We start from the raw sequence: 22,947 nt of genomic DNA, 5'->3' as shown, positions 1-22,947 counted from the left end.
TTTTGGGAGCTATTGCATTTGCTTAAGAGCATCTGGCTTGAAAACCCACATCAAATTGGTAGAGAATCCTAACAACTTTTTATATTTCTGTAACAACAAAGGTTAACTGTTTGGGGGGGGGTGTTTGTGAGGGGAGGAGCAGAGCGAGAGAGAATCTTAAACAGGCTCCATGCCCAGTGCAGAACCCAACATGGGGGGGGAGGAAAGGAAGAAAGGAATATGTGGAAATGAGCCCTAACGCTGGTTTGTAGGTGAGACCAGAATCCCCTGTGCTCTGCAACTGCAGGTCCCTCTGCCTCCTGTTTCCCTGCCTTGTACACAAAGCGAATTCCTCAACTCTGTATATATTTGGCTCCTACACCCTACCAGAACCCATGCTTGACCTTCAAGGCTTTGCCTAAGTGCCATCTGCTTTCTTGTGATTCTTTATATACCACTGCTACTACTACTACTTATAATAATACAGAGTCTAGACAGCTCATGTGACAGTTAAGGCACAATACTAAGTATTTCCAATGCAAAATTCATAGAATCCTGGGGCGCCTGAGTGGCTCAGTTGGTTAAGCGTCTGCCCTAAGCTCAGGTCATGGTCTCAACATCCTGCGATCAAGCCCCACATTGGGCTCCCTGCTCAGTGTTGAGTCTGCTTCTCCCTCTCCCTCTGTCTCTCCCCCAACCCTGGCTTGTGCACATACACTCTCTCTCTCTCTCTCAAATAAATAAATAAAAATCTTAAAAAAAAAAAAGTCATAGAATCCTGAAATTCACCATACAGCTGAGGAGATTGAGGCTCTGAGAGAGAGAAATAACATTCCTGGGCCCCACAGCTGGAAAGAGGCAGAGCTAGAAGTCACTTTCTGGCATCAGAGCCCTCTCCCACCCATTTGGCACTCAGGCTGGGTATCGCAGCCGTATATGTCTTGTTTTGTCATGTGTCATGCTGTATCGTGGTGTTCTCTCTGCATGTCAGGGTCTTGGCCTGCCTGCCTGTGGACTCTGAGATGAATAACTGTCTAATTTACGTTTGGGCCTCTGCTCCTGCTAGAGGGACATACATTGAACTTGTGGAGGTACACAGAGGGGTGGGGAAATTTTCCCCAGCCCCACAGCACGCTGCTGCCAAAAGCAGACACCCAGGGCTGGGGGAGATGGAGGGAGTCAGTACTGCTCACCCACCCCACCCCTTCCTACCAGCAGAGCTGCCCTTGGGTACTCCAGAAAGGAGGGTCTCCCTCCCGGCCACCTCAGTCAGGCACATGCTGGGGTTTGGTGAAACGCCTCCCCACTCCCCCTCTCCCCGACAGTCCCAGCTCCTCATACACAGTTACAGCACTTTATACTTTGCCAGGCTGTTCTGCATCCCATATCTCATTTAGTTGAAATCTCTCGGCCCTTTTAGAGGTAAATAAAGCTAGAGACTGTGATCCTGTTTGACAGAGGAGTAAACTGAGACTCCGAGAGCAAAGGATGTGCCTCAGTCACCCAGCAAGCCGTTTACTAGAGCACTGAATGCCTTTATCATACTTTTTTTTTTTATAAATTTTTATTTATTTATTTGACAGACAGAGATCACAAGTATGCAGAGAGGCAGGCAGAGAGAGAAAGGGAGAGCAGGCTCGCTGAGCAGAGAGCCTGACGTGGGGCTCGATTCCAGGACTCTGGGATCATGGCCTGAGCCAAAGGCAGACGGTTAACCCACTGAGCCACTCAGGTGCCCTGCCTTTATCATACTTTATGTGTATTGTTCGCATGTGTGTGAATTTTATCTGTAGGAAAAATTCCCTGAAGTGGAAGTGCTTGGTCAAAGGTGTATGCACTTGTGATTTTGACAGATACCGTCAGTGTGCTCTCTGCAGGAAGACCGATTTTACCCTCCTGAAGGTACCAAGGGTCAGCACCTGTTTCCCTGTAGCCTCACCAGCTCAGTCTGTTACCCAGTGGGGACATCCGCCATTCTGACAGATGAAAACTGGAATCTCAGTGCACTTCACTTCGAGCTTCTCTTATTAAAAGTGAGGGTGGAAAGAAAGAAAGAAAGAAAGAAAGAGAGAGAGAGAGGAAGAAAGGAAGGAAGGAAGGAAGGAAGGAAAGAAAGAAAGAAAGAAAGAAAGAAAGAAAGAGTGAGGATAACATTTTTTCCTGTGAATAAGAGCTTTTTGTGGTTCCTGCTCTGTGAACCTTCTCGGGGCCCTTGGGCACGTGTAAATTGCAGTTTGGTGCATATGCTGAGTTGCCCTCCCCAAAAGGCTGGACCATTTTGCACTATAACCAACAGTGTGTGCACATCCCAGCTCCATTTTGTGGCCATTGCATGGGCTTACTGCTCTCTGCCCTGTCTCCTTCCCTTTCTGCAGTTTTCCTTCCATTGTTGGGCAGAAGGTCTGCCTGACCCGAAATCTGCCCTCTCCAGGCAGCTTCCCCTTGAGCATGTTTTGTCCTGTTGGTTTTTAAGAGGCAGCCGTGAGCCAAAAAAATTAATGAGACTCTGCAGCTGAACATGATCCCTTGTCCCCAGGGTGCTGGTGCGTTATTCACAGGATAGACGTGGTGATGGTGGAATCTTAGGCATTGAGATGAGCCTGTGGAGAGAGAACTTGACTTTGACTTGAGCAGAAGTTTCATCTGGCATTACTAGGACCTCTGGTAACTAGGATATAAAGTGGAATAGACATACAAAGTGCAGGGAGAATTGCAGTGGGAGAGGAGGCTTAGCCAGTGGGAAATCCGGAAATGCTTCATGGCAGTGACATTGGCAAGGTCCTTGATGACTGAGGATTTTGCTTAGCTGAGAGGGCATGGAGAGAGCATGATGATCTTGAAAGCTTTCAACTTCGTGTTTTTTAATGTAAATTTAAACCAGAATTATACTGCCACTGGTGGATTCTCATTAGAAAGTTTTCTGGCAGGTGCCTGGATGGCTCAGTCAGTTAAGCTTCTGCCTTTGGCTCAGGTCATGATCTCGGGGTCCTGGGATTGAGGCCCACATCGGGCTCTCTGCTCAGCGGGGAGCCTGCTTCCCCCTCTCTCTCTGTCTGCCTCTCTACCTACTTGTGATTTCTCTCTCTGTCAAATAAATAAATAAAATCTTAAAAAAAGGAAGAAAGTAAGTAAGTAAGTTTTCTGGGAGGGGCGGTTTATTCAGTCAGTTAAGTGTCTGTCATCGGCTCAGGTAATGATCACCGGGTCCTGGGATCGAGCCCCACATCGGGCTCCCTGCTTGGCGGGAAGCCTGCTTCTCCCTCTCCCACTCCCCCTGCTTGTGTTCCCTCTCTCGCTGTGTCTCTCTGTCAAATAAATAAATAAAATCCTTAAAAAAAAAAAAGTTTTCTGGCTGGAATTCTATGAAGTTGATAAAATCCCTATTCTGTGCTGTTGCTCCACTCCCATTTTTTTCCTTTTTTAAAATACTGAAATTATTTTGACTACATCCGGGTTTTTTCATGTAAATATTTATCCTCTGTCGTGTCTTTACCCAAAGCACATTGTCGCCAACTGTAGCATCTGCCATTGTGGATTTAATTGTGGCTTTTACTCTTACCAGATTCAGTTTCCACAGTCAAATTTCTTAAGTGTAAGTTTTGTCAAGATTTGCTTCTCCTTGCAGTTGGCGTCTGCCGTGTACAGTTTCAATTGCTGTCAGTTTTATCAGTTGTTGCGTTGTTTCTACTCAGACCTATTGAATAACAAATTCATCGTGTTTACCTGGTAGCTAATCCATAAGGAAACCGGGAATAGTTCTCATGAGGTCTAGGACTAATCTGTTGTCACAGTATCCAGGGTTTTCTCTCAATTATTTCATGCCATAACTGCCTCTGCCATCACTCTTGTCCCCAGATATGCCACACTTGCACTGCTGAGGCCCAGATGGCCCTCGTGCAAAATGGCAGGGTGAAGTATCTTGCCCCAGGGTGGGCAGAGGGAACCGCATTGCCAAAGCCTGGGGTCGGAAAGATGTGGTGGGAGGATGAATGAGCCGCAGCCCCAGAGGCCAAAACTGCACTCCCGACTCACAGGCACCTTTCTTGTCTGCTCTAGAACGCCTCGGACATGCCAGAGACTATCACCAGCCGGGACGCCGCCCGCTTCCCCATCATCGCCAGCTGCACACTCTTGGGGCTCTATCTCTTTTTCAAAGTAAGTCCTTTGCCACCCGTTGTGTTATTTGGTTTAAATAACTTTGTTTTGTTTTGTTTTTCCCATCACAGGAGATATGCATGTTCATTTGTAGAAAATAAAGAAACAAGGGTGAAAAAAAAGTCCTAATAATTGACCTCTAGACCGACTGCCAACACAGAGATAACCACCGATGGCGTTTAGGACTCTTTCCCATAGTCATTATTTCTTTTCTCTGTGTGGCTTTTTTGTTTTGTTTTCATGATACCATTTTGGTTTGCACTGTACTGTTTATGCTGGGACGGGGTATAGCTTGTGTCTCCAATGCGCCTCTACCATACTAATTGCCTTTTTTTTTCTTTAATTTACCGAGGTTTATTTTCCCAATAAAAGTTACACAGGCTCAGTGTTGAAAACGTGGAAAACACAGAAAAGTAAAAAGGGGAAAACAGCAGTCATCCAAAACCCCACTACCAGAGACAATCACAGATTCCCTTTGGAGGTGTGTCCTTGCGCTGTTTTCCCGGTGCATGGTTTCTCCGTAGCTGTGGCCACGTGGCGTACTCAGTTTTGTAGCTGCTGCTTTCACTCCCCATTAATAACATCATAAGCATTCTCTCATGTTAACTGCAAACTCTTCTGAAGCTTTTCTTTTTTTCTTCTTCTTCTTCTTTTTTTTTTTTTTTTACTATAACACATACTGTTTTCTGATTATGGAAGTAAGATATGCAGAAAACTTTTAAAGAGCGGGGGAAAAATACGCAGAGGTAACAGTCACTATTAACGTTTGGGCATGTCTCCTTTCAGGCTTTTAATAAGCATGCTTTTCACATAAGTATGATCCTCTCCTAGCTGTAGTGTTATGTCCTGTGTTTTTGCAGTCGTGCCTCACAAGCGCTTTTTCCCTGGTCACTAAAAGCTCTCAAGGACGACTTTTAATTCACATGTTAAAAACACAGGTAGATGGTGAAAAAAAAAACATTTTTGGTCTAAGGGAAGACGTAAATGAGCCATAATCTTCTCCCCAGTGTAGTTTCTCCTGGATCTTCCGCGTAGATCTACGTTTATGTTAAAATTTAAAAACAAATATATGTATGAGGTACAGGGTGTTCACCGTAGAGATATTTTTCTATCCGTGCAGTCACGTCTGCCTCATTAATCTTAACACCTGCCTGTGGCTCTGTTTTACGGCTGCGCCTCTGAGGGATGTCTGGTGCTGGGATGTCACAGCGGTGCTGCTGCGAGCGCCAGCCCCAGGGTACAGGATCTCGGCCTGGGCACGTGTGTTCAAGTGTATTTGCAGTAGGAGGACCAGGTCACGTAGCATCTCCATTTGTAGTTTGAACAGATAGTTCCAAATCCCCGCGAAAGATGGCGCCCTTTTCCGTTTCCCCTGATTGGGAGCAGTGGGCTGGCTGCCTTGACTCTCACCAGCGTGGGGTGGCATCAGAATTCCTCATCTTTGCCAGTCTGTGAGTGAGTCCACGACGTAATATTTAACCCCTGCTTCCTGTCCCATCATTCCCTCGTTGTTGGATCAGAACTATGCTGCTTAATGGTTTCAGAATCCCCCCACAGGCAGGTTGACCACAGCTCACCTCCAGCACCCCCCACCCCACTTTAAACAAAAGAAGTCATTCCGGTTTTTACTCTTACAAACCAGCGTGCATCAAGTAACATTAGGTATTCACGGATTTTTTTTTTCCTGGACCTTGGTGAAGAGTTGGACTTATTCCATGCTTCGGTTCATAGCATCCCGTCATCAGTCCATGAAAGGCGCCCCTCCACCCCTAGTGCCCGTCTCCATGTCCCACCACCATGTCCCTGTCCACAAGAAACACTCTGATGCATTTGCTTTGTCTTCAGATGTGTGTCTCCTTATAAAATGTATGGTGTCGGTCTGTCTGTGTCTACTGAGAGTCCAGCTTCCATAAACAGAGCTGTGCGGTGCATCTCCCTCTGTATGCCTTTTCTCTCCCCTGTACTTTTGAGATCCCTCTGAGGCCGTCTGCACATCTGGCCCATTGCCTCCAGCTTAGCTTTTGGCAGAGATTTCTCAGGTCTCTGCTGTGCTGAGTGCCAGGGATACAACCGCAGGCCCTTGCCTCAAGACCCTCTAACATTTTTAGTACTTAGGATTCTTTCCTTCAGCTAGGTTCCCTCAGAAAGAAATTTCTGGCAGTGGAGGGTAGGAGCAATTTTTCTTTAAGCCACTGGATGCTCAGCCTGTCCTCCACTGCAGGCTGGTAAGCCCCAGCCTGCCGTGCGCCAGAGGACACAGCATACCTCTTACTCATGTCTCTAGAGGGTCCACACTGGGATTTCTGAGAGGCATCCACCTGGACAACCCAGCCAACAGATTCCTCCCAAACTCCAGGCTGGTGGCTTGTGAATTGGTTTTCCAAACTGTGGGATCCCTCGGCCCCTTTCCTCCCCACCACCACGCTGGGTGGGATGTTTCTCAACGTTATAAAATGTATCTGATTCCACCTCATTTAAAACTGATTGCTCTGAGGCAGCATACAAAAATTATACCCAGCAGCATAAGCATAAAAAAGTAAAAGAAGAAATTGGAGTGAAAGAGAAAATTAAAATAGGATAAAACAAAGCCTTGGGTGAGGACCATACCCTGAACCCAGGCCGTAAACTCGAAAGACATGTACTTTCGTCAGAGTGGCTCTGATACTGGTGTCGCTCTGCGCTTCTAGCAGCTAAAGCACAGAGAAAGCCAGGCTTGGTGAGACTGGGTGCACAGTCCATAGGCCACACAGTCCAGCCAACTCGCTGTAAGTTGCAGCCAGAGAGATCTTCCTAAGGGCCCAGGGGGAAGGAACACTACTGAGAGGTAGACCACATCGTCATAAAACATGGCCCACGTGCCTATGAAGTATGTTCATAGGGCTTTTTCTTACGGTAGTCACATTCTAGGCCACTGCTTTGCTCATCCATCCATTCTGCAAACGTTTACTGAGTACCTGCTGTATACAAGGCCCTGAGTGAGAAAAACTGACCATCCGTGCTCTCCAGGAGTCTCTTGTTAATTGGTGGATATGGACACCAGTCAGTCACATTGATAAATGTGAAGCTACAGTCCTGGGAAGTGCTGCAGCAGCAAGGCATAGCAACAGAAAAGCACAGAAGAGCCCCCAGCTAGCATGAACCTCTACCCCTGCCCCACTCGCACCTCCAACAGCAGCACCTTCACCTACCTCACTGCTCAGCCGGCCACAAACCCCGGGAGCCGCCCTCCCTGCACTTGCAGTCAAAGGCACCGTCTTCTGTCTGCCAGAGTCTGCAGTACCCTCCTCACTGGGCTGTCTGCTTCCACCCTCGCCCTGGGCAGTCTGTCTCCCACACAGCAGCACAGGAATCCTCTCAGGCCGTCCAGTCATGTCACAGCCCTGCCCTTGGTCTCCAGTACTGGCCTGACTCACCAGAGGAATCTAGATTTTCTCATGGCACTGTCGGGTCTCTCTGCCTCTCAACAGTCCTAGCCACATCTCCTGACACCGGCCCCTTCCTCTCTCAGCTCTAGGCTCATAGGCCCTGACTCTTCCCCACATACATAAGCAACATACCCACCTCAGGACCTTTGCACTCACCTTTCTCTCTGCCCTAAGTGCTCCCCCCCTCGAATACCCTCACGGTGGCTCCCTCGCTTTGTTAAGGTTCTATTCCTGAACAAGGTGAGTATCTTCCCATTGAGAAACTTTCACTGACCACCAGTCTAAAAGAGCAGCTCTCCCCTCTTCTCTCTGTCTCTTTGCCCTGCTTTGCTTTTCTTCTGAGGACCCATCACCACTTGACAATATATTACATACGTGTATCTTTTGAGATTCTTTCTCTCTTGCTGGCACATAAACTCCATGGGGGCAGGGACTTTGATGCCTCATTTCTTGCTGTGTCCCCAGAGTTCACACGATGCCGTTAATGTGGTAGACAGTCAGTACACGTGAGCTGAGTTAATGAGGGGTGGTTGTATCAAGGAAGGCTGCTCTGAGCTGAGAGTCGAAGAGAGAAGGGTGGGGAAATGTCCAGGGCAGCAGAAGAGCATGTGCGCAGGCCGGCTGCCTAGTGGTGGGGCTGTGGCACAGACAGGGCCCTCAGAAAGGCTGGTGTGGCCCCAGCGTGCTGTGAGCCACAGCTGAGGTCTGCGGTGGCCATCGCAGGGGCTGAGGCCCGCGGAGGGTGTGGGCCTTGAGCTTGTGCAGGCGAGGCTTTAAGCAGGGGAGCAGTGTGGGCAGACAGGCTTTAAACAGATTCTGTAACGGCCTCCTTGAGAGCACCCGGTGCTCCTGTGCCCCATACCATAGCACATGAATCCCGCCCCCAGCCAGAGACCCTCAGGAGAGCAAACTCAGGAAGGAGAGGATGACTACGGAAGGAGATGGCAGAGCCTTCCCCAGAGTCCAGGATTCCCAGCAATGACAGGCAGCTTTGGAGTATCACGAAAGAGAACATATTCCAGTTCCACTTGACAATAAGACTGAGAAGCAGCAGCAGGCAGGGTCTCCTGTCACAGCTTCTAGCCATCACCATGGGACGAGTCCTCCAGAAGACCATCATGTAGATGATGGGGCAGGGCACAAGCGACTTACAAGTAGCGTGCTTGGGGCCTTGGTAGCCACCATAGGGGGCTCCCTAGATTTTTGAGCAGGGAGAAGGAAACTTGGAAGAGTGCATTCTGAGGCTCCCTTGGGGGGTTGCACTCAGGACTGTCCTCCCCCATGATTCCATGCCAGGACTCTGAGCACAGACATAGTATTGCCTGTCTCCAGATAATGGAGCTACCAGGCACACACAGACTCCATTGGGTGTCCCTCCGGGGGCCTGAGGTTCCTCCCTTTTCTTCTGTAGCCACAGAAGCTAGAAGGCCCCTAGCACTCTCTGAGATTCTTCCTCCCACCGTTCCCTAGCTCCAGAGGGATGAGACCAACCTCCAGAAGAGAAACAGGGACTCTGATTTCCCCATAGCCATGAGCAACCCTGACTTCCTGTTTCTTTTTTTATTTCTGCCTCAGATATTCTCCCAGGAGTACATCAACCTCTTGCTGTCCATGTATTTCTTCGTGCTGGGGATCCTGGCCCTGTCCCACACCATCAGGTCAGAAGGCATCTCTGCAACATTTGAAGCAGCTTTCTCAGGAGCCAGTACAGGGTCCTGGATGAGAACATGACCTTTGGCGTCATTCAGAGCCAGGTTTGAATCCTGGCTGTACAACCCAAGGGCTCCTTTCCCCTGCAGTACAGCGTGGGTGAGCTAGAACAAGACCTGTAACCTCTGTGGCACAGTCCCCTCCCAAGGACTGACAAGAGTATCCAGGGGGTGTTTCCCACCACCACAGTTGTTGGGAAGGTTAATCACATCATAGTACCAGGATGTCACTTGTCACGGTGCTGAGACGGGTAACAGCAGCGCCACTTGCCAGGTGTTATAGGCTGCTGGCACCTCGTGGTAAGCCCGGCTTCTCACGCATGATCTTGTTTCCTGCTGAGAGAGGGGCAGTAGAGTGAGAAGTTAGGAGTACAGCCTCTGGAATTTGATTACCTGAATTTGAATCCAGACTCTGCTACTTAATAGCCCTGTGACTTGGGGCAAGTCACTTAATCTCTCTGGCCTCAATTTCCTCAGCCGAATGTGGAGGAAAATAACCGAACCTTCCTCATGGGTCATGGGAAAGCTTTTAGCCCAGTATCTGACACCTAATGTGTCCAATAACTGTTAACTGTCGTCGTTACTATTACTTCCTGTGCTAACCTGCCAGGTAACTTACAAGGTTAGCTTTTGCTTTTATTTATTTATGTATGTATGTACGTATGTATGTATTTATTTATTTATTTGAGAGAGACAGAGACAGACAGCAAGAGAGAGAACACAAGCAGGGGGAGTGTGAGAAAGAGAAGCGATTTCCCGCTGAGCAGGGAGCCCAATGCAGGGCTCGATCCTAGGACCCCGGGATTATGACCCCAGCCGAAGGCAGACACTTAATGACTGAGCCACCCAGGCGCCCTTAGCTTTTGCTTTAAATCTTCTGTTATCTTTGGAAACTGAAGCTCAAAGAGATGAAGGAATTTGTCAAGATCGCACAATGGATAAGCAGCAGAGCCAAGATTCAAACCCAGGTCTGAGTGGCCCCAGAGCCATGTTCCCATTGCCACCTGCTCAGACAGGCACGTGCTGTGTCTGTCCAGTGGGGATGAAGGACCTAGGCCGGGACCCTGAAGGAGTGCTGCTCTTCTGTCATGGACAGGCCAATTCTCCATGTGTTGTAAACATTTGGCATTCCCTAGCCCTGTTTACTAAATGAGAATTATGTCCCCAGTCTGCCCCCTAACTTGTGACTACAAAAGTTTCCCCGCCTGTTTCCATCTGGTCCCTTCAGGTGGATACAGTGTTGGGTTGAGAACCACTGACCATAAGGTGGCCAGTAGACTATGGAGGTTCCCAGAAGGAAGGAACGCAGCTAAAAGTCAGCCTTGAAGGGTGGGAAACCTAGAAGAGACACGAAGGAGAGGGGAAAGCTAGGAGTAGAAGATCTGTGCGCAGTAAAAGCGCATTAGGGATCTTTCCGCAGTAGTCAGAGAGGAAGCGCCAGGCCTGTTCACAAAAGGCATCAAAAGCCAGTTGGAGGGGCGCCTGGGTGGCTCAGTGGGTTAAAGCCTCTGCCTTCGGCTCAGGCCATGATCCCAGGGTCCTGGGATCGAGCCCCGCATCGGGCTCTCTGCTCAGCGGAGAGCCTGCTTCCACCTCTCTCTCTCTCTGCCTGCCTCTCTGCCTGCTTGTGATCTCTGTCAAATAAATAAATAAAATCTTTAAAAAAAAAAAAAAAAAGCCAGTTGGATTTGACCTTATTTCCCTAGGCACACTGGCAGGACATTGTGGTACTCAAGAGCGTGGGTTCAGGAGATGTTGGCCCTGGAACCGAGGCCTAGCTCTGCCAGCTCAATAATTTGTGTAAGCTTCTCAAGGCCTCTGAGCATCATTTCCTATAAAACGGAGACACTTAAAAAAAAAAACAAAAAACAAAAATGGAGACACTGCGAGCACCTCCTCACTGGGGCGTGGGAAGGATCAGGTGAGCCACGACTATAACATGGCTCAGGCACTGTACCAGGTGCGCCATGAGTTGTGTTTCTGGTCCAAGATCATACAGCTGGGACTGGAATTCTGGTCTTTTGACTGAGTTCAGTGTTGTCTTCAACTTTACCTGCCCTTTCCCCATACAGTCTTGTTCTGGCCATCTGATAAGAATTTTAGTCCAGCCCCCGTCCTAAAAAATGAAGGCCTAGAGAACCTACCTGAGTGACTTGGACCTCACAAAACCGTGGCAGACCCAACCTCACAGGGCAGAGCTCTCTGATGGATCTGGGGGACGGTGGGGCAGTCGCTTCCAAGCACTGGGACCCATCCTTCCCCATGCTGATTAGGGTCCCCCTAATTCTCATCCATCCCACCCCTTCATCTGTGAGAGGCTTGAGATTCCCGGGCCTCCCCGTTACCCAACCACCACCTCAGAGAACCCAGTGTATTTTATCTGTCTTTTTTAACTAATTCATAATTTTGACTGGTAGAAATTATTTTTTTATTTAAATTTTTTTTAAAGATTTTATTTATTTATTTGACATACAGAGATCACAAGTAGGCAGAGAGGCAGACAGAGAGAGAAAGAAGAGGAAGCAGGCTCCCCACAGAGCAGAGAGTCCGATGCGGGGCTCAATCCCAGGACCCTGAGATCACGACGTGAGCCGAAGGCAGAGGCTTTAAACCATTGAGCCACCCAGGCGCCCCAACTGGTAGAAATTATTGACAGAGAACCAATAGCAACTGAAACTGCACATGGTAAAATAGATTAGTGACTAAAACTTAACAGAAGAATCATCTTCTTGATGAAATTTATAGCACAATATTTGACCTGGCAAAATCAGACCTCATAAATACAGTAGTAACCATGGGCAGGAGGGGCACTCACCACACAGCATCAGAGCTGTCCTGTGAAAAATTTCATACAGACCAAAAATGGTGGGATGAGAGAAATTGTTTTGAAAAATTTACATGGAGAAAAACTGAATCAGATGCACATAATTTGAGCAAAAAGGGAGGAAAGCATAATTTAATCATGGTATATGGAAAGCTGAGCCAAAAACATTTTTCTTTTTCAGTCAGATTGGGTTTTCTGAAATACTTTCTCAACGAAAGTCTACAGTATAGTTAGAATTTCTATGAGCTGTTTATATTCACAAACTTGGAGGCAGACCTCCGTCAGAATCCAAACCAGAGGGTCCGAAGGTGGGGTTCAGGGAAGGCGAGGCCCTGAGGGGTTGTGTAACCACCAGGATTCATGGCTGGTAGAGGCAGGGGGTTTGAGCCAAGGTATGTCTGACTTCAAGGCCCATATTCTCCCCAGTTTGGCAGGAGTGAGGGGGAAACAGATTATAGAGGGTGGGCTGGCCACTGCTTCCCAGCAGTCCTTCGGTCCCCAGAGGACTGGGGGAACAGACCTGACGAGGGACTGGAAGAGCCTGGCCCCCAGCCGAGTCAGCCCCTGGTGGGGATTCTCGTGGATCTTTCCACCCCTGCTGCCACCCCCCAGCCTGCCGCCTGCCTTCACCTTGTGCAGCCACCAAGATTTACAAGCCCACACCAGAAGCCTTCCTGCCAAGGGAACCTCAGCTTATTTTTATCATCTCTGAGCTCATACCCCATCCAGCTGACCTTTAGAGGGAAAAGGACCCATAAGGTCAAAACCTACCACCCTAGGAAGAAAAGATCAGTTTTATCGACCCTTGCTTTCCACTCCCAGGGGAGAAGGACACCAGGATGTGTCCCAGCAGGAAGCAGTGACCTTTAGGTTTGATGTGAGCCGTGAGGGCTGGAGAGAGTCTCTGCCTGCTGCAGAGGTCTGCCTTCAGAGGCGCTCCGTGAGCATTTACCAGCTGCCGCCCAGGCTCCAGGCCTGCCATGGGTGGGGGAAGGTGGTGAGACGGGCCCCCACTCTCAAGTTCAGGCTCACCGGCCAGGTTGCTTGACTCTTGCCCTGCATTATCCAGCGACCCTTCTTTGCTCAGGATAACCAAGTCACCAGTCCAGAGAGTTCTTCCCTGAAGTCAGAGTGGTAGTTAAGCTTACAGGCTGCCAAGCATTCATTTAATCATCTTAATAACTAAGAGGAAGATCTTATTGTAGTGTTCCAAATGAGGAAACAGTTGCACAGAACAGTTAAGTAACTTTCCGAAGATCACACAGCTAATCAGTGGCAGAGTCAGGATTTGAATCCACGAAGTCTGGTTCCGGAGCCACTGCGCTCTGCTGGTTCAGAAATGAAACATCAAGCTCCTAAGGAAGAGGCCGGTCTGCAGTGAAGGCCTTAGATCCTCGGGCCTTTTCTCTGTCTCTGCCCACACGCTCTGGCTTCAGGATCTCCCAGAAGTGATTCAGCAAACTGAGCTGAAGGTAGCTTCCAGCCTCATCTCTCCCAGCTTCTGCCCCCCACTTCTCAGAGCCCTCCTGTGGAAGCCCACTCCTGGTTGCATACTTGTGCCCGCCACATTTGGGTTCAGAGGGCTCTCTTGTTTGTGCCACAGCCCTGTAGACGGGGAACCTGCTTGACAAGTGGGGAAACAGGCCCTGGAATAATTCTTAACTCCTCATCTTCTTTCTCCAACCACCAGGGTCTTAGAAAGGAAGCTCTCTTTCCCTGCCTTTCTGCTGTGCCCTGGGTACCTCTTGGCCTGCCTCCGTTTACCTACCAGTTGGGAGCACCATTCTGGATTTGCCCACCTCATCAGTCACTGTCAGGCTGATCCAGTGTTGCCAAATGCTTTTGAGCTCAGGCTCTGGACAAGTGCCAGCATTGACGGACGCTCAGAGTTCTTATTTACATCCCTGTTGTGGGTCCAGAGTTGGGCTAAGCCTCTCCCCTGCCTTCTCACTTACCTTCACAGCAATGGTTTGAGACAGGTGGTATTGTTACTCCCACGTAGAGCTAAGGAGATGAGCCACTGCGGTGACTCGCCCACAGCCACACCACTAGCATGTGGCAGGGTAGTCTTCTGGGCTGAGCTGCCCCCAGGGCCAGGCTGGGCCAGGAGGCCCTAATTTGTTCATCTTTGTCTGAAAGTGATCCAGAAAAGAAAGTTTCTGTTCCCTGCCTGGCCAAGGCACAGAGTACACCAGGTGATCTGAGACCATTTTCCAGAGATGAGGCTAGCCCATCCTGAGCAGCGGAGGCCTCTTGGAAGGAGTGGATGTGAGGTGCTCCTCCCCCCTCCACCTCGGGGCTGTGATTCATCGAGCTGATTGAGTCCAGCTGAGTTTATAAAACACTCAGGACTCGTCAGGCCTGGTAAGCAGTAACCATCAGATCATCTGACTTAATAGGTGTGGAAGAGTCAAGGAATATGCATTCTTGACAAGGGACTCAGAGCGTGCACGGACCAGACTCTGGCATCCGTTCCTGTTCTAAAGCTGCATTTTACATGGAAGTCTGGCCCAGCTTTGTGTTTCTTAGACGAGAACCAAGAGGCAGCGTGGAAGCACTAGGATTCCAGAGACCTGTGTTTGAGTCCCTGCTCAGATGGGGAGTCAGCCCTGGGCAGTCCCTTACTCTCTCAGGGCTTCCGTTTCCATCTGTGAAATAGGGCTGGTAACTCCTCCCCATCAAGAGGACTCCCCGAAAGGGCAACTGCGAGGGTGCCGGGAGGAAGGACCTGTGAATGGGCACTTCTGGGATGGTGTTGGGGCTGCGGTAGCCCATGGGGGTCCTGTTTGCCGACCTGCTTTGTCTTTCCTTCCAGCCCCTTCATGAATAAGTTTTTTCCAGCCAACTTTCCAAATCGACAATACCAGCTGCTCTTCACACAGGGCTCTGGGGAGAACAAGGAAGGTCAGTGCCGCCTGCTTTCCCTGGCCTTGGGGTTCGCTCACCTCTCTTCCCCTTTGTCTCCAATATCAGGGTTCTCCACTAGAGCAAGGGATGGAAAAGGTGGGCTCTGCAGTCACATTGCCTGGGTGGGAACCCAGCTCTGCTGCTGTCTACACGGGGGGCTCTGGGTGAATGCCTTTACCTCTCCGAGTTGTTGTGTTTGTTCCAGCTGTAAAATGAAAACGATACATCTGGTACCTCCCTCACAGCACGTTATTAGGACTGGGGGTCAGTGATGAGGGGCGCACTCAGCACACGGCCTGGCCCGCGGCAGCACGCGGTGATGTTGGCCGGCGTAGCAACTTGTATCATACCTGTATGTAATGTGATGACTCTCCCACCTGAGACCTGGAACAGGGCTTCTTTGTTTAAAAAAAAAAAAAATGAAAAAACAAAAACTCTGGGATCTTAGGAAAAGCCTGGGCTTTGGGGGTTGGTTCGGATAGGAGTACTGGTGCTGTAACACGATTGGCGAGGGCTTGACCAAATGAAAAGTATTTCTTGCATCAAAGTCTGAGCTTGGGAATGTCATCTCTCTTACGGCTGCCTGCCACATTCTGCCTTATTCCCAGAGAGGGGTGACTTTAAGTCATTCCTTTTCGCATCTCAAATGCATCTGTGCCTAAGAGATGATTGTTGAACTTTAAAAAAAAAAAAAAGCTAAGCTTGCACCACAGAGTCTTTGAGGTCCAAGGCTCCATCTGTCTTGTGCTCTGTCACATTCGGGTGACTCTTGGGCCCAGAATGGTGTACTGTCACCATATCATGGGTCCGTTTAGCTATAGGGCACGTCAGAAGAAGTGGCCATGAGCCTATTGGCTTCACATCCAGTTAAAAATCACCAAGGTGCTTCCTGAAAATAATACTATACTATGTTAACTAACTTGAATTAAAAACCAAAAAAAATTCCCCAGGATGCCATCACCAGAGAAGAGAGAACAAAAATTGGGGCCAACCAGCAGTCCATTCCACTCTGGAATCTGAAAGAAGTGGCTGCGCTCTCTCACCCTGGGCAAGCCCCACCACCTTCCTGGGCTTCCTCACTGGGAAACTTGGAAGTGATAGGGAATGTCTGCCTCAGGGCCCCCCTCAGGAGAACACAGGGGCTCCCTCCTGCTTTCTCTCCAGGGCTCCAACTGTCACCTTCCTCTTCCTCTTTTGCTGGTGATGTAGGGCTGCCAGCAACCTTCTTGCTTTCCTTTGATGGCAAAGTAGGAAGATTCCCGAATGGACTGGGACCTAGCTAAAGACCTGGGTAGCAGCTGGCATTGATGAGCACCCACTGTGTGCCAGGCACTGTGCTGAGTGTTTCGTGAGGACCACTTCCCTTGCTCCCCAGAGCAGCCCTGTGGGGGAGGTGCCGCAGTCCCCTTTTTACAGAGGAGGAGACTAAAGCTCAGAGAGGGAACTGCCTCCCCCAAGGTCACCCAGCTACAAATGCAGAGTCCATGCTTCTGACACCATGGACCATCTCCCACTGACCCCGCACCAGGCCTGTGTTCTCTCTGGGCCTCCAGGCCCTCCTCTAGGAAATCGGGGCGGGGAGGGGGTGCTGGGGAGGCTCTGACAGTGCCCACAGCCATGCCCTCCTCCGTCCAGGGGCTGACAGGTGGGAGGGGCAGCCCCGCCCCGGGGAGTGGACTTACCCGGCCTCTCTGCCCAGAGATCATCAATTATGAGTTTGACGCCAAGGACCTGGTATGCCTGGGCCTGAGCAGCATCGTTGGCGTCTGGTACCTGCTGAGGAAGGTAAGGAGCCAGGGCCGGGGGCAGGATGAGGGGAGCATGAGAGAGGACGAGGGGGCAGGGTAGACAGACAGCCGATCTCACTCCTGCCTTTCCCCAGCACTGGATTGCCAACAATCTCTTTGGCCTGGCCTTCTCCCTTAACGGGGTGGAGCTCTTGCACCTGAACAACGTCAGCACTGGCTGCATCCTGCTGGGTGGACTCTTCATCTACGATGTCTTCTGGGTGAGTGGGGCTGGGGCACAAAGGGCCCATTGCCAGGCGCCTGGGTGGCTCAGTTGGTTAAGCATCTGCCTTCGGCCCGGGTCATGATCTCAGGGTCCTGGGATCAAGCCCCACATCAGGCTCCCTGCTCAGTGGGGAGTCTTCTTCCTCTGTGCTCTCTCTCCCTCTCTCAAATAAATAAGTAATTATTTTTTAAGGGGGTTTGCTTGTCTCCTCTGTCCCTGTCTTGCGGCAGTCATCTGATGGAAGGCGACTGCCTCAGCCTGGAAATTAAGACCCCAGAGCAGGTCTTCTCTGGCCCACTTGCCCTCATCTGTGAAACAAATGAGAGAGCAGATTCCCCACATGGCTGAGAGCCCACCCTGTGCCCCAGGCCTTCTAGCCACCCTCACTTCTTCTCCCAGTGGTCCTGGCAGAGCTGTTCCTTTCCTCTTTCTTTCTGGCAAGCAAGTTGGGACCCAGAGAAGTTGAGGCAGAGGAGGTTAATACTGGTGAATGGGCCCAGTGCAGGCACCAGTTGGAGGACAGAGGCTGCTGGGGGGCAGCACATTCTGGCACACACCGGCCCCTCACATGCCACGCTCACTCCCAACAGCCATCACTGAGGGATCAAGGACAGCCCAACTTCGGCACCTTTCCCTGGCCTCAGGCAGCCTCTTTCCCCCTTAAGTGGGTAGTGCTGGAGGACTTCATGGTGCTGGAGGACTTCATCTCCTAGGAGGAGCAGAGCCCTGAACATACAGGAGACCCAGCCTGGGCCATCAAAGGCCCTTTCCCAGCTCCTTCAAATTGCCCTGTTTATTGCCCAGAACCAGGAGTCCCACGAGGTATCCCTATGACCAAAATCAGTAGCCACCTAATCTCAGCTTCACATCTAATCTGGAGCACCTCATCACTCCCTGCCCCTGTCCCTGTGGGTCTCAGGCAGCATTGTGTCAGGACGGGGGCACATGGGTGGCTCAGTCAATTAACCATCTGACTCTTAGTTTCGGCTCAGGTCATAATCTCAGGGCCTTGAGAGCGAGGCTACATCAGGCTCTGAGCTGAGAAAGGAGTCTTCTGGAGTTTCTCTCTCTCTCTCCCTCCCTCCGCCCATCCCCAGGTGCTCTCCCTCTCTCTTTCTCTAAAATAAATCTTTAAAAAAAAAGAGAGAGAGAGGGGCGCCTGGGTGGCTCAATGGGTTAAGCCTCTCCCTTCAGCTCAGATCATGATCTCAGGGTCCTGGGATCGATCCCTGCATCAGGCTCTCTGCTCAGCAGGGAGCCTGCTTCCCCCTCTCTCTCTCTGCCTGCCTCTCTGCCTACTTGTGATCTCTCTCTGTCAAATAAATAAATAAATAATCTTTTAAAAATAAGATTAAAAAAAAGAAAAGAAAAGGAGTTCCTAGGACAGTGTTCCTTTCCCGTCTGGCCCTCACCTCCCTCCAGACTCCTGTCTTCTCCTCCTAGGTATTTGGCACCAACGTGATGGTGACAGTGGCCAAGTCCTTTGAGGCACCAATAAAATGTAAGTGACCACATCCACTGTGGGGAGCCCCTCTCTTTCCACCTCATGGCCCTTCCCCCCTCGTGGTCCCTGTTTTGGTCCATACCTCTCCCTTGGCTCTTCCACACGCATCTCTTCCTTCTCCACGCTGTCCTGTGCCTCCAGCCTGGTTTCCGTCCCCTCTTTTGATTCATCTGGCTGTGTTCACACGCAACCACACTGCCCAGGCCCTGGCGTCCTGCCGCTTGGCCCCAGTGTAGTGTGTGATGGGAGGAGACAGCAGGGCTGTCTAACAGGGCCTGCAGCGGGGCCCGTGGGGGCTCTCCAGGAAAGGAGGTTCCACACTAAGGCCCAAAGCCGCTCACTGGGCGCGCTAGCCAGCATGGTCTGTCCCGCACCCCTCACATGGCTCAGGTTTTGTTCTTCCATGTAGCTACCCGTTGTTTATAAAGATGAGAAAATCCAGTGATGGGCATCTAGGCATCAGTAAGCAGCACAGAAGTATCATCCCTCTCTGTAGCAGGCCCGCGGCACAGTGTCTCAGCCGTGCATTACCGACCCTCACCAAGTGCAGTCACCAAGAGCTGGCTGGCTTCAGTGTCCACCCCACCATCTTCAGCGCGGCCACCTGTCCCTGCAACTCATTGCCTCGTGGTCCCAAGCTAGCTGCCACAGCTCCTAGTACTGACTCCTCACTCAGCCATGCCCAGAGGCAGAGAGAAGGAACTTCATGCCTCAGTAGAGAAGGAGTTTTTCCCCCACAGGCCCAAACCCAAACTGGTATTGGGGGCGGCGGGGGAGGAAGCATGATTAGGTTTGAGTTTAAGGCTCAGACCACTCAAGGGTCCCCTCTGGGATTACAAGACCCAAAGAAGAGGATGGAATGAGTCAGGCTGATAGCAAGAAGTAAGGGGAGAGTCTTGTTGGCAAGGCTTTGGTCTTGGGAAGCAAGCACCATGGGCACTGGGCAGCCAGGGTGAAGCTGGCCTCAGAGGATCGAGAGCGAGCTGTTGTCCTCAAAGTCTTGCTGCTGCTGCAGATGGGCCTCCGTGAGCTGGACAGACACTTCTGGATGCACACTGCTCCCAGGTGCGATGGTCCCAGCTCAGTGACTGGAGGGAAACAAGTTTCTGCCAGCTTTGGTTTGAATAAACCAATGGGCCCATGAGCCAGGCCCTTCTGCTGGGGAGACGGAGGATCACAATGGACAGGCCTGGGTCACGGCCCTCCTCGGTATCTGCGAGCAGAGTATTTGAGTTGGCAGCCCCCCAGAACCAGGGGTGTAAAAGCAAGGCTGTTCTGTGGCAGGAGAACAGGTGCTGGGACAGCCAGGGCAGCCCCTGGTCCCCACGTGTCATGATAGATGAAGCCAGCCCGGGTTCCAGGAAAGCGTTCATGAAGGATAAAGAACACGTGTTCACCAAAGAGGCAGGGGCGGGGCAGGCCTTTGAAAGGGGGAACAGGGCTTCGGCGAAGGGCAGAGGCAGGGAAAGGCATAGAGGGCCCTGGGAGCAGAGGGTTGGGGAGGGAACATGGCTGAGTTTAGGAGAGCAGCAGAAAAGAGGCCGGATTTGGGAAGCCAAGAGTATCATTCCAGGAAGCCTGGACTGCCCAGGGGGCAGTGAATGAGCCATTGGAAGGCTCTGAAGAGGGCAGTGACACTGTCAAACTTGGGTTCTGGTGTGGGGAGAGGGCCCATTGCCCTCATCTGCTAGGCGTGGTGCTCAAGCAGGATAGCAAGAGTGCTTAAGCTGGGCTGCCTGGATTGGAATCTCAGCTGGTTGGGTGGCCTTAGGCAAGATCTTCATTCACCTCTCTGGGCCCTGGTTTTCACATCCACCTCTTAGAATTGAATGGTACCAGGACTGGGAAGGTCGAATGCAGGGATCTGTAAATCACAGTAACTGGGCACTCAGGGCAGGAAGAAGTAGGTGGGGAAGGGTATCTGTGTGTTCATTAGGGAGGCACAGGCTCACCTAGAACCCCTGGCGTACCTCTGCTTACGTATCCTTGGCCGGAACTGGGTCATATGGCCACCCCTAGCTGGAAAGGAAGTCGGGAATTCAGGGGCCAGGGTTGTCCAGATTGCCCCAGTCTTGTGCCACTGGATCCATTCCCTGGGAAGGCTGCTGCACCCCAAGTCAGAACTGGGTTGATAAAGAAGGCATGGGGTGACAGTTAACAATGTGTGCAAATCATCTTGATTTTCACAATTCTTTGGGGGTCAGTTCTCTTGTACCCATTCACAGGTAAGAATACTGAGGCACAGAGCAGCTAAGTAACCTGTGCAAAGTCACAGAGCAGAGCCAAGATTCAGACCCATGCAGTCTCACCTTGGAGCCCGCACCTAAGTGCTCTTCTGTTCACAGGTGCTATGGAGGGGCGCCTGGACAGCTCCACCTCCCTGCTCTCCCTTGTGCTCTCTAGCTCTCTTTCTCAAATAAATATTAAAAAGAAAAAAACAGCAAGGCACTATGGATGAGATCCAGTTCCACCACCTCTTGCCATTAACCGGGCACAGAGGAGGCATCTCTGTCCATCCATGACTGACTGTCTAAACGAGTAGGCCAGCATGATCTCTGAGTGAGGGGCTCTATGTAGGGAGTTTGTAGGAGTTTGGCACATCCAGGAAGGGCCTCCAGCCCAGGCTCCCCTTTGCCGCAGAGCAAGGCCACCACCTGTCCCCACCCTCGCCAGAGTGAGATGGAAAGCCAAGTAGATGTCAGCACTATGTGGGCTCTTTGGTCTCTTTCATCCATGTGACTTTAGGGTCAATCCCACATCACCAGAGGCTTCCATAGCTACCAAAGAGCACTGGAGTGGTATGTTGTGTGAGTCCTAGCACCATAAAGGCAGGCAGCGTTTGATCTAGGTGACCCTAGATTCGTCCCCCTCTAACCTACTGTGGTTCCAGGTGGAGACTTTGTCCTTCAGCCTGTCCCCGTCCTTTTGCCTCCACGCTCACCCATCTTTAAATGCAGGTGTGTGCGTTTCATGCAACAGAGGTGGGGGGATGGACTGTCTGAATTCGCCTCTCACCAGTTCCTCGCATCCCTGCCTCCCCCCACAGTGGTGTTTCCCCAGGACCTGCTGGAGAAGGGCCTCGAAGCGGACAACTTTGCCATGCTGGGACTCGGAGATATCGTCATTCCGGGTGAGCGGGCCGGGGTGGGGGCCCCAGTGCGAGTGCTGGAAGGATCTGAGAGGAGGAGGGGGGGAGAGAGGGTAGGAGGAGGAGGAGTACTGCGATGCAGCATCACCACTGGGAGTGGGGAAGCGACGGAGATTCCAGACAGCCCCGTGTCAGCCCATGGTCGAGCACCAGTCACATGCCAGGTGCTGAGCTGGGCAGCTGGGACGGGGGGATGGGTGGTGGGGGCGTGGGAGGACAGCAGTGAGCAAGACCGTCTTCACAGAGCTTCTGGTCTGACTGAATAGTCCTTACTCCAGAACAGCTAAAAGAAGTGTCTGTGACAGACTGAAGTACATTCTGTGAGAAGCACATCTCATGAGCCTTCATGCACGTGCCTGCCCCTTGCCAGTGTTTCTGAGTAGGACCTATCCGCTGGGACTGCCACCGTCCCCAGGGTCCTCCTCCCCGGTCCCAGGGACAGCGTGCCTGCGTGCACGGACGCGGGGCACCACGAGCGGGCACTCCTGTCCTCTCGGCAAAGGGCTTGTCCACGGGAGCAGACCACAGAGCTGTCCACATGTGGGTGCTCGTCGGTGCACCTGGGCTCCGGGCACACAGCCCTGGGGGCCCGAAGCCTGGCCTGACCCTGGGGCAGCCTCAGCTGCCAGCCCAAAGCCTCGGGGCAAAGCTGAGCTGCTGCTCTGCGGGCCGCTGCTATGGCTGATCCGGGATGTGTGTCTCTGCAGATCCGGGCCTGGTGGCAGGTATCCGAAGGGCACACTTGTTCCTGTAGTCCAGAGGCTCAAAGTCCAAGGACAAGAAGCACCCCTGGTGCTTGCTTAAAAGCAGAAAGTGCAGAGCAAATGAAAAGCCAACCTATGTTTCACTCTAAGAAACGATGGCAGTTCTAATATTCTGGGATGGTGGCACAGCCACTTCCCTTGCGACACTTTGGTGTTGTGTGGCCGTGAAGGAGAGGTGATCTCTTACCAGCGAGGAAACTGAGGCCTGGAAGTAAAGGGACTTTCTTAGCTTCATGCACTAGCAAGGCCCCAGCCCAGGTCACCCATCTGCAGAAAAAGCCTTCCCTGTCAGGAATGGCCCGTAACAGCAATGGCAGCAGTAGGCAGGTGGTCACCGCAGCTGCCGTGGCTCTCGGGCACCTGCTGGGCCAGCTGCTTCTCCTACATTGTTGATTTGCTGCTCCTCGAAGCCCAGTGAGGTAAAGGTATTTCCATTTTACAGATGAGCTAACTGAGGCTCAAAAAGACTTGCTCAAGTTCCTGGGCATGTGGGGAGATGGTCTTGAACCCAAGACTCTC

At 51.3% G+C, this 22,947-nt stretch overlaps 1 protein-coding gene across 16 annotated transcripts in view; it reads left to right on the top strand.

Annotated features, from left to right (window-relative positions):
* Window positions 1–22,947, top strand: part of HM13 (histocompatibility minor 13) — a 40,311-nt gene that overhangs the window by 4,902 nt on the left and 12,462 nt on the right. For 9 of the 16 annotated variants that reach the window (XR_004382856.1, XM_032858954.1, XM_032858952.1 and 6 more), the window contains exons 2-9: window positions 4,036–4,134; window positions 4,487–4,615; window positions 9,135–9,217; window positions 14,908–14,996; window positions 16,645–16,784; window positions 16,882–17,007; window positions 18,456–18,513; window positions 21,563–21,646. Coding sequence is in view for 14 of the 16 variants with exons in the window: in XM_032858954.1 (XP_032714845.1) it covers window positions 4,036–4,134; window positions 4,487–4,615; window positions 9,135–9,217; window positions 14,908–14,996; window positions 16,645–16,784; window positions 16,882–17,007; window positions 18,456–18,513; window positions 21,563–21,646 (808 nt within the window). In the remaining 2 variants the exon portion in view is untranslated. Of the gene's footprint in view, window positions 1–4,035; window positions 4,135–4,486; window positions 4,616–9,134; window positions 9,314–14,907; window positions 14,997–16,644; window positions 16,785–16,881; window positions 17,008–18,455; window positions 18,514–21,562; window positions 21,647–22,947 lie in introns of those variants that run through there. The other 7 variants (XR_004382857.1, XM_032858957.1, XM_032858960.1 and 4 more) reach the window with 5 other exon arrangements.

Source organism: Lontra canadensis, unplaced genomic scaffold (assembly GCF_010015895.1).
Source record: "Lontra canadensis isolate GAN:19392208 unplaced genomic scaffold, GSC_riverotter_1.0 scaffold16, whole genome shotgun sequence".
Classification (NCBI taxonomy): Eukaryota; Metazoa; Chordata; class Mammalia; order Carnivora; family Mustelidae; genus Lontra; species Lontra canadensis.
The sequence above is the reverse complement of the archived record's forward strand: the minus strand, read 5'-3'. Positions and strand labels throughout refer to the sequence as shown.